Below are 10,356 nucleotides of genomic sequence, written 5' to 3' on the forward strand. Positions count from 1 at the left end.
ACGGAACATGTTCTTTTATCTTCAAAGTTTCTATCTTCAACTTGAACAAAGAGGATAAAAAAGATAAATATTAATGACTTATGTACGAATACGAACTAGTGATTTCAAATTCAATAGTCATAACTTGTTTTGTTTTGTCTCGTCATATATATATCTGCCAACGAATATAACTGCCTTAAACCTGTATATATATGGAATGTACAAAAATGAAGATTTATCTTTAACTTTGATTCTTACAATTTTTTTTTCCAAATTAAAATAGTCAAGTTTTACATCAGTGATACAAAACTTTGTTTAGATCCTGTTTTGCTTAAAAAAAACAACCCTGACAATTTAGTGAAATCTTGTTGCAAACCAAGCCTGAATGAATGTGCCATCGACATCAGACATTGTGCTTAGTCTATTGTGGACATTTTTATCAATCAACTTCACCAGCTTTTCCACCGGTGATGGTGGTTCTCCATGGCGTCTGTCATTTCTCTCCCTCCAAATGGAGTGGATAACATGTTGAAAAGTGTAGTTGAGCAAAAACCAGTGAGTCTTGTCCAAATCGTTTCCTGTGAGTAGGTGTATCACTTGCGTCCAGTCCGTGGTGTACTTGTGCTGAAGAAGTCGGATAACCAGCGACTCCCAAACCTGCCGCGAGTATGGACAGTCGAAGAACAAATGCGCTCTTGTCTCCGTTGGATTATTGCAGAAAATGCATCATGTATTTGCAGTGGTGTTCCATGTTGCCATCCTTTCTTCTGTTGCGAGTCTGTTTTTCACCATCAGCCATATGAGGAACGCATACCGTGGAGTTGCTTGAGGGAACCAGATCACTCTAGCTTCTGCCATAATTGGGTGCACACTATGGATGTGGAACCATGTGTCCTTTGACACGAACTTCTTGTGATATGTATTACTTTTGCGTTTCCACAAAGAAATATCCTGTCGATCATGAACACGAGCCAGTTGTTTCTTATGGATTTCGTCTTCTATCAAACAGAGGAAGCTGTTACGTGTTCTCCTTCGTCGAGTCATCTCCATTGCTTCAGCTACCGTACTTGAGATTGGTATTCCCAAAGTCATGCAGCCACAGTCCCCCACTGCCTCATACAGACGGCCCAAAGAGCTCCAGTTGTCGAACCAAAACGAAGTGGACTCGTCGTTGTGTACTTCTACGCAGTGAAACTGTTTTGCTAGATCCCGATACTTCAGAAACTTCTTCCATATCCAAGAACCAGCCACAATGTTTTGTTTCTCTGACCAGAAAGATCCACTGCGAATGAGGTGGTGGTGAACCCAGTTAACCCATAGCGAGGTCTTGGTAGATAGAATTCGCCAGATCAACTTCAGAACGCTTACAGTGTTAGCCTCAGTGAGTGACCGTAGTCCCAAACCCCCCTCAGACTTGGGGAGACATACCTCTAACCATGTAACCTTAGTTTTCTTTGCATTCAACGATGGACCAGACCACAAGAAAGCCGAGCAAAGCTGCTCAATTTCTCGAAGACATGCTTTTGGGAGTCTGAAAGCAGAGATCCAAAAATTGATAAGACCATATATAACCGAGTGGATGAGTTGAAGTCGTCCATCAAAGGAGAGGGTTCTCGCTGTCCATGAACTAATCTTCATCCGTATTTTCTCCATAAGAGGGAGATAGTCAGCCGATGACATTCGTTTGGGAAGGAGTGGGAGGCCTAGGTATCGCACCGGTAAGGAACCAGAGGCAAAAGGAAATTGTTGGAGAATCTCTGTCCTCTGCTCACTAGAAATATCTGCCGTAAATATTTTCGATTTTTCCAAGCTGATCTTGAATCCCGAATGTACTGCAAAATCATCAAACACTCGCAGGGCACCCTCAACAGATTCCTTATCACCTGCAACAAAGACCATGAGATCATCGGCGAAGCATAAGTGAGTTAGCTTTAACTGTGTGCAGTTCGGGTGGAAAGCAAAAGCCTTATGTTGAGCTGCCTTATCAAGCTTGCGGGAGAGCACGTTCATACAATTGTCAAATTTTTCTCACAAACAAACATTATTTGTCTCACTGTTTATTCTGGTTGGAAGGTCAAAGATTCAAATGCATGAAAAAACTTCAAATAGAGACTAATCACCCTTTTTATTAATTAGTTGTTTTTTTTTGTTGATAAGACTTGGGAAAGAAAATGGTCAAATGGATAAAAATTGAATAAAGTAAAATGAAACCACAAACGACGACGTTTAGAAGGGAAAAGTATAAAACTGAAACACACCGTTTTTGAGAAATTAATCAAAGGGACTCTCTCTAATTACATCACATTATTAGTTAATAAAAATAATTAAGACGAAACTCGCGGGAACACTTCATAAATGGGCTCCCCCGCTCCCACGTAATGCGGACAAGGAAAAAAAAAAAAAAAACACTTTGAAGTTTGAACAACGAAAAAAAAATATTATTCAGCTTTTCTCTCTGCAAAATCGTTACAGAGAGACGACAGCGAAGAAAAAAACTTTGGGTAAAAATTTAGAAGCAAACAAAGTTTTCATTTTTTTTCTGATTCCAAGTTCTTCTACAGGTAAAGATCGAGTTAAAACAAAAAAAAAAGTTTTGACCTTTTTAGCGGTTGATTTCTTAATTTTTTTCTCCTCGAATTGAACCCTAATTTTGAGATTTGGTGGTCAGGGTTGGAGAAGATTGTTGATGTTTTGGTTTGATTCCATTACTCAACCATATGATTTCACATATCCAACGACAACAATTCATCGATCCTTGATAACCAAAACAAAAAAGGATCTTCATTTCAGGTTTTTTTCTTCCTCCACCATGGGATCATATCTGTAATAAATGTTTTAAGGGAATTGGAAATAGTTTTCTCAAAAGCTTAGATTTTTTTTTTTTTGTTTTACCAGATCAAACTTTTTTTTAGAGAAGATTTGAAATCTTTGACAAGCCCCCCTGTGATGTGATGGAGCAATTCAGGCAAATCGGAGAGGTTCTAGGAAGCTTAAACGCGCTTATGGTATTACAAGACGATATCTTAATCAACCAGAGACAATGCTGTTTGTTGTTAGATATATTCAGTTTGGGTTTCAACACCGTTGCTGAAGAGATCAGACACAACTTGAAGCTTGAAGAGAAGCATACTAAATGGAGAGCCCTTGAACCGCCTTTGAGAGAGCTCTATCGAGTCTTTAAAGAAGGCGAAATGTATGTTCGTAACTGTATGTCCAATAAAGATTGGTGGGGCAAAGTTATCAACTTTCATCAGAACAAAGATTGTCTTGAGTTTCATATACACAACTTGCTATCTTACTTTCCGGCTGTGATCGAAGCTATCGAGATTGCTGGTGAGATCTCGGGTCTTGACCCTGCTGAGATGGAGAGGAGGAGAGTTGTGTTTTTAAGAAAGTATGATAAAGAGTGGAATGATCCAAAGCTTTTCCAGTGGAGGTTTGGGAAACAGTATTTGGTTCCGAGGGATCTTTGCAGCCGTTTTGAGCATTCTTGGAGAGAAGATAGGTGGAATCTGGTGGAAGCATTGCAAGAGAAGAGGAAGTCGGAANCTTTGACAAGCCCCCCTGTGATGTGATGGAGCAATTCAGGCAAATCGGAGAGGTTCTAGGAAGCTTAAACGCGCTTATGGTATTACAAGACGATATCTTAATCAACCAGAGACAATGCTGTTTGTTGTTAGATATATTCAGTTTGGGTTTCAACACCGTTGCTGAAGAGATCAGACACAACTTGAAGCTTGAAGAGAAGCATACTAAATGGAGAGCCCTTGAACCGCCTTTGAGAGAGCTCTATCGAGTCTTTAAAGAAGGCGAAATGTATGTTCGTAACTGTATGTCCAATAAAGATTGGTGGGGCAAAGTTATCAACTTTCATCAGAACAAAGATTGTCTTGAGTTTCATATACACAACTTGCTATCTTACTTTCCGGCTGTGATCGAAGCTATCGAGATTGCTGGTGAGATCTCGGGTCTTGACCCTGCTGAGATGGAGAGGAGGAGAGTTGTGTTTTTAAGAAAGTATGATAAAGAGTGGAATGATCCAAAGCTTTTCCAGTGGAGGTTTGGGAAACAGTATTTGGTTCCGAGGGATCTTTGCAGCCGTTTTGAGCATTCTTGGAGAGAAGATAGGTGGAATCTGGTGGAAGCATTGCAAGAGAAGAGGAAGTCGGAAAGCCTTGAGATTGGCAAGACGGAGAAGCGTTTAGCTGATTATCTGTTGAAGAAACTTACCGGGTTGGAACAGTTTAACGGTAAGCTCTTCCCGAGTTCGATACTCGTTGGTTCTAAGGATTACCAAGTGAGGCGGAGATTAGGTGGTCAGTACAAGGAGATTCAATGGTTAGGGGACAGTTTCGTATTGAGACATTTTTTTGGGGATCTTGAGCCGTTAAATGCAGAGATCTCTTCTCTGTTATCGCTTTGTCACTCGAATATACTTCAGTACCTTTGTGGATTCTATGACGAAGAAAGGAAAGAATGTTCTTTGGTTATGGAGTTAATGCACAAAGATTTGAAAAGCTACATGAAGGAGAATTGTGGACCTAGAAGAAGATATCTCTTCTCTGTTCCTGTTGTGATCGATATAATGCTTCAAATCGCTAGAGGGATGGAGTATCTTCATTCAAATGAGATCTTCCATGGAGATTTGAATCCCATGAACATTCTTTTGAAAGAGAGAAGTCACACTGAAGGCTATTTCCATGCGAAGATATCAGGTTTCGGTTTGACATCAGTTAAGAATCAGTCTTTCTCTCGGGCTTCTTCTAGACCAACCACACCTGATCCTATAATCTGGTATGCACCAGAGGTTCTCTCAGAGATGGAACAAGATCTCAAAGGTACAGCTCCGAGATCAAAGTTTACACATAAAGCTGATGTCTATAGCTTTGCAATGGTGTGTTTCGAGCTTATAACCGGTAAAGTTCCATTTGAAGATAGTCATCTTCAAGGGGATCATATGGCTAAGAACATTAGAACGGGAGAGAGACCTCTCTTCCCTTTCCCTTCGCCAAAGTACCTCGTCAGTCTGATTAAACGTTGCTGGCACTCACAACCGAATCAGCGTCCAACTTTCTCTTCGATTTGCAGGATCCTCCGGTACATCAAGAAGTTCCTAGTTGTGAATCCGGATCACGGTCACCTCCAAATCCAAAATCCACTTGTTGATTGCTGGGACTTGGAAGCAAGATTCTTGAAAAAGTTCTCAATGGAGTCAGGTTCCCACGCGGGTTCCGTGACACAAATACCGTTCCAGCTCTACTCATACAGGGTTACAGAGAAAGAGAAGATGAGTCCAAACTTCAACAAAGAAGAGAATTCAGAAACAGGTGAATCTGTTTCGGAAAGTGTTTCAGTGGTTGAAGATCCACCAACAATGCCAACGTATGCAAAGTCACTGTGCTTAGATGCAATATCTGAATACTCAGATACAAGATCAGTTTACTCTGAAGCTCCAATCAAAAAGACCTCAGCTTTAAAGAAAAGCAGTGACGCCGTAAAACTCAGAAGAAACTCAATCTCAGGTCAGATAAAAATTGTATTTCATTGTAAAGCTCTCTGATGAATGAGATCAAACCAAATAAATTAACTAAATCTTTCGATTGCAGGTTTACGATCTTCAGGATCATCTCCTATAAAACCAAGATCAGCAACAAAAGCATCATCACCGCTAAGTCCATTTGGAAGAAGCAGCAGCAAAGCAAGGAAGGATACTAGATTGCCTTTGAGTCCTATGAGTCCTTTGATCCATGGAAGACGTAGACAACTCACTGGTCCTGCTTCTGACTCTGAGCTAACATAGCTTTTCAAACACACACATCTTGTTTTTTTTGCAAGAATCTTAAAACCGAGACCAAGTTTGACACAGTGTTAGTTCCATAACATAACCCTTTTTTGTGTAACATCTTAAATACCATTTTTTNTTTTTTTTTTTTTTTTTTTGTATTTGTAAATTTTGCTTTCTTTAGATACTTCTCTGTAGCTTCTGCAAGTCTACACCTTTTTATCTGAAAAAAACAAGAGCTTTATTTTACCCTGTTCGCCTTTAAAGTCTTATTCCTGTGTTTGAGGTTTTGCTCGATTAAAGATTGGCTTTTGCGTTCGTGATTGCACCTCTAATGGCCTCGCAGACGCAATTACGTTTGATTATCTTCGAGTTCTCGAAGAAATTTCAAACGAAATCGAGTACCCAGAAACTGCATAGCTTTGTAACTAAGTCCAAACTCGCTCGTGACCCGTTTTTCGCGACGCAGCTTGTACGACTCTATGCGTTAAACGATGATCTTGTCTCTGCCCGCAAACTGTTCGACGTATGTCCTGAGAGAAGCGTTTTCCTTTGGAACTCTGTTATTCGAGCTTTTGCTAAAGCTCATCAATTTAGTACCGCTTTTTCACTCTTCTCTCAGATGCTGAGTTCTGATACGAGACCAGATAACTTCACCTATGCGTGCTTAGCTCGTGGCTGTTCAGAGAGTTTCGATACCGAGGGACTGAGGTGTATTCATGGGATTGCAATCGTATCTGGTCTTGGATTTGATCAAATTTGTGGCAGTGCAATTGTTAAAGCTTATTCAAAAGCTGGCCTTACTTTTGAAGCAAGTAAGTTGTTCCTTTCGATACCAGATCCTGATGTTGCTTTATGGAATGCTATGATTTCTGGATATGGATGCTCTGGATTTTGGGATAAAGGAGTCAATTTGTTTAACTTAATGCAACATCGAGGACATGTACCGAATTGTTATACAATGGTAGCCCTAACGACTTGTTTGATTGATCCTAGTTCGCTACTCATTGCTTGGTCTGTTCATGGATTTTGTTTGAAAATCAATCTAGATACTCATGCCTATGTTGGTGGTGCTTTAGTGAACATGTACTCGAGATGCAGGTGCATAGCTTCCGCTTGTAGTGTGTATAATAGTATCTTTGGGCCTGATTTAGTTGCGTGTTCTTCTTTGATAACTGGTTATTCGAGATGTGGGAATCACAAGGAGGCTTTGCATCTGTTTAATGAGATGAGAATGAGTGGTAAGATGCCAGATTGTGTTCTTGTGGCGATTGTATTAGGGTCTTGTGCTGAGTTATCAGATTCAGTGTATGGAAAAGAAATGCACAGCTATGTTATTCGACTAGGACTAGAATTTGATATCAAGGTTTGCTCTGCTCTTATAGACATGTACTCAAAATGTGGGGTTTTGGATTCTGCGATGAATCTTTTTGCGGGGATTCCAGAGAAAAACAATGTTGCCTTCAATTCTGTTATTTTGGGTCTTGGCTTGCATGGATTTGCTTCGTCTGCGTTTGAGAAGTTCACCGAGATGCTTGAGATGGGGTTGAAACCTGATGAGGTCACTTTCGCTGCTCTGCTTTCTACTTGTTGCCATTCGGGACTTTTAAACGAAGGTCAAGAGATCTTCGAGAGGATGAAGAGTGAGTTTGGTGTTGAACCACAAACAGAGCATTATGTTTACCTGGTAAAGTTGATGGGAATGGCTGGAAAGCTAGAAGAAGCATTTGAGTTTGTAATGTCATTACGAAAACCAATTGATTCAGGAATTTTGGGAGCATTACTGTCATGTTGTGAAGTTCATGAGAACACGCAGTTGGCTGAAGTTGTAGCAGAGAAGATATTGGAGAATGGGGAAGAGAGAAGAAGTGTATATAAAGTGATGCTTTCTAATGTGTATGCAAGATATGGGAGATGGGATGAAGTAGAAAGGCTTAGAGATGGAATATCAGAAAGCTTTGGAGGGAAATTGCCAGGGATTAGTTGGTTTTAACTGTGAAGAAAAAACAGTTGATGGCTTGATAGGGTTCTTCTTGATGATGATTAAGATGAAGCGGAGAAGCTCTTTGTGGCGTTTGAGACAAGATTAGCAGTTGCCCTTTGAATTATCATTCATGGTTCGATTAGGTTAAGACCAGATAAGTGTATGACATAATTTTAGGATACTCCGGTCTGATCGGATCTATCTTAAAACATAAAGTTGTGGTTAGGGAGATAAAAAGCAAACCATCTCTTAAATTTTATATATTTATCCTTTTTCTTCTAATCACAACTTCTAAATATTACTCTAACTTCTAATATTGCTCTATCTTTCTAATTTAAAAATCAGAATTAGATTAAAATTATTGTTTGGTTCCATCTTTCTCAGGAAGACAAAGAAACGACTAATTCGATCTCTCATTTTACCTGGTAATATTTTCAATCCTTTTTTTCATGTTTCCTGTCAATTTTTTAAAGAAGAATTGTGGTTTTCGCTGAGAAACTGCGGTAAATTTCGAAGAAACAATGTAAATCGTAGAATACAGTTTTCTGATTTGATGTCTAGAGAAAATAACTTTTTCAGAAAATTTTGGTCTCTGTATTTTGATTTGATCCCCATATATATCGTTGCGTAAGATCATTCTCTAATTTGTGAAGCTTTCTTGGGGAAAAAGTAAATTAGACAGTGGTACATTCCCATTTTACTGGAAAAAACTTGATACATACGTTATTTCTCCCATCTATGTATGAATCAAAACGATTATTGTCATGTATAATAATGATAGAGGTTTGTTGTTGAACATGTATGATGATACTAAACATTTGTGATGGCTCGCTATTTTGTGTGTTAGCAGGAGGACGTTTTATTGATCTTATGGTTCAAATGCAGAGACAAGAACGAGGATCGTAAGAATGGAGCGAGCAAAAACAGGTAAGATTTGTTTGAATTGATGCTCAACGTACGGATATTAACTCACCGAAACAACTAGTTTTCGTCTTTGGAAATTGTTTATGTAAGGTTTTGTTAGTTCTCTTGTTATCTCTGCAGAGGTGGAGAAGAAAGTTTCAAAACTTGTAAAGTTCATCCAAACCAAAAACAAGATTCCAAAGGATTCAAAGAGAGAGCTTCTAGGGATTGTTAACGATCTTCAAGAGCAGTGTCAGTCTCTCTATTCTGTATTTGATGATTTTCAACAAGATTTAGACCCCAATAGCGGTGGTGGCAGAAGAAAAGGGAAATCGCGTATTGCTTCATCGAGTTCAGATTTGGAGTATTACTCTTCAGAGGAAATAGAGAATGTTATAGAGGAAGGAATTGAAATTTCTGAGCTACAAAGCAAGCTTGAAGCACTGAGGAATGATGCTGAAGAGAGAGAACGAGAACTGGCTTCACGTGTGAAGGAGCTAGAACGAGAGCTAGGTAACGCTAAAGCTGAATGTGATCAGAAAAGAGGTTTAGAAAAAGAGATTGCGATGAAAGCTAGTGAAAGTAAACAGTTAGGAGAGAAGAACAAAGGGCTTAGATCTCAGATCTCCGGTTTGGAATCGGTTTTGAGAGAGAAAGGAGATGAGATATCAACACTTGTGAACAAGTTTGGGAACAGTGAGTTAGGTTTAACATCGAGGATCGAAGAGTTGAAGAGCCAGTTGAGAAATTTGGAAGAAGAAATTGGTTTCCTTCGCGCAAGAAACGCGGAATTGGCTAAAAAGTATGAAGTTAAGAGAGTAGAGGATGAAGAGCGAGTTAAGGGACTGGTGGATCAGGTAAATGGTATGAAACGTGAGCTTGAATCATCCCGGAGGCAGAAAGATGGATCTGAAGCAAAGTTGGAGAAAAAAGTTGAAGAAGTTACAGAGACAGAGATGCAACTGAAGAGTCTGAAAGAAGAAACAGAGGAGGAGAGGAACAGACTGAATGAAGAGATTGAGTATCTTAAAGGAGAAAATGAGAAGCTGCATACAAGAATCGCAGAGCTGGATTCATTGAACATGGAGATAAAGACGAAGAATGCTGATAAGATTAGAAATGAGAGCAAGATATTGGACATTCAAAATTCTGATCAGAAGAAATTGGTCAAGGAACAAGATGAAATTATTCGCAGGTAAACAGTAACATAAACATTTTTGGTTTTCTAATTAATCTGACTTGTCAGAGTATTCATTCATTCAGGCTTTAAGTCTTTTATGTTTCTGACGCAGGCTATCGGAGAAAGTCAAGGATCAACAGAGACTTGTCACAGAACAAAAAGACACTATTGACAAGTTATGTGATGATCAGAAGCTGTCGAAACGCTGGTCATCTGGCTCGAGTCGGGATTCGAAGCTGAATCCAAATGCTTTAGAGAAGAAAATGGAGGAATTAGCTGAAGATTTCCGGATGAAGATAGAAGATCATATCAGGATACTATACAGGAGGATCCACGTGACCGAACAAATACACTTGGAGAGCAAACACGAGTATATAAAAACACGAGAAATGGCTCAAGAAAACAGAGAAAGCCTGATGTTTTTCGAAACCCATTTCAGCAACATGAAGGATTCTTTGGAAAAAGGGTACAGGAGATCGGAAATGGCGATGAAGAAGCTAGAAGAAGCAGAGGAACAGACGAAGAGAG

General features: G+C 39.5%; 4 protein-coding genes across 4 annotated transcripts in view; all 4 read left to right on the forward strand.

Moving 5' to 3' along the window:
- LOC109125518 lies at positions 2,554-3,554 on the forward strand. Its single transcript, XM_019227221.1, has 2 exons — positions 2,554-2,769; positions 2,875-3,554. Exon 2 carries the CDS (start codon positions 2,931-2,933, stop codon positions 3,552-3,554), a length of 624 nt encoding a protein of 207 aa, XP_019082766.1. The 5' UTR covers positions 2,554-2,769; positions 2,875-2,930.
- On the forward strand, positions 3,535-6,010 carry LOC104704064 (serine/threonine-protein kinase Nek4-like). The gene is made up of 2 exons (XM_010420185.1): positions 3,535-5,501; positions 5,586-6,010. The coding sequence occupies exons 1-2, from the start codon at positions 3,554-3,556 to the stop codon at positions 5,777-5,779; spliced, it is 2,142 nt and encodes a 713-aa protein (XP_010418487.1). The 5' UTR covers positions 3,535-3,553; the 3' UTR covers positions 5,780-6,010.
- On the forward strand, positions 6,058-8,040 carry LOC104705238 (putative pentatricopeptide repeat-containing protein At1g64310). Its single transcript, XM_010421204.2, has one exon. It carries the CDS (start codon positions 6,096-6,098, stop codon positions 7,752-7,754), a length of 1,659 nt encoding a protein of 552 aa, XP_010419506.1. The 5' UTR covers positions 6,058-6,095; the 3' UTR covers positions 7,755-8,040.
- The window catches only part of LOC104704063 (protein NETWORKED 4B-like), a 3,774-nt gene continuing 1,516 nt past the window's right edge, over positions 8,099-10,356 (forward strand). Inside the window, exons 1-4 of the mRNA XM_010420183.2 lie at positions 8,099-8,170; positions 8,596-8,672; positions 8,790-9,843; positions 9,941-10,239. Of these exons, the coding sequence (XP_010418485.1) occupies positions 8,654-8,672; positions 8,790-9,843; positions 9,941-10,239 (1,372 nt within the window). The 5' untranslated portion in view covers positions 8,099-8,170; positions 8,596-8,653. The remainder of the gene's footprint in view (positions 8,171-8,595; positions 8,673-8,789; positions 9,844-9,940; positions 10,240-10,356) is intronic.

This window comes from Camelina sativa, chromosome 7 (genome assembly GCF_000633955.1).
Source record: "Camelina sativa cultivar DH55 chromosome 7, Cs, whole genome shotgun sequence".
NCBI classification, from domain to species: Eukaryota; Viridiplantae; Streptophyta; class Magnoliopsida; order Brassicales; family Brassicaceae; genus Camelina; species Camelina sativa.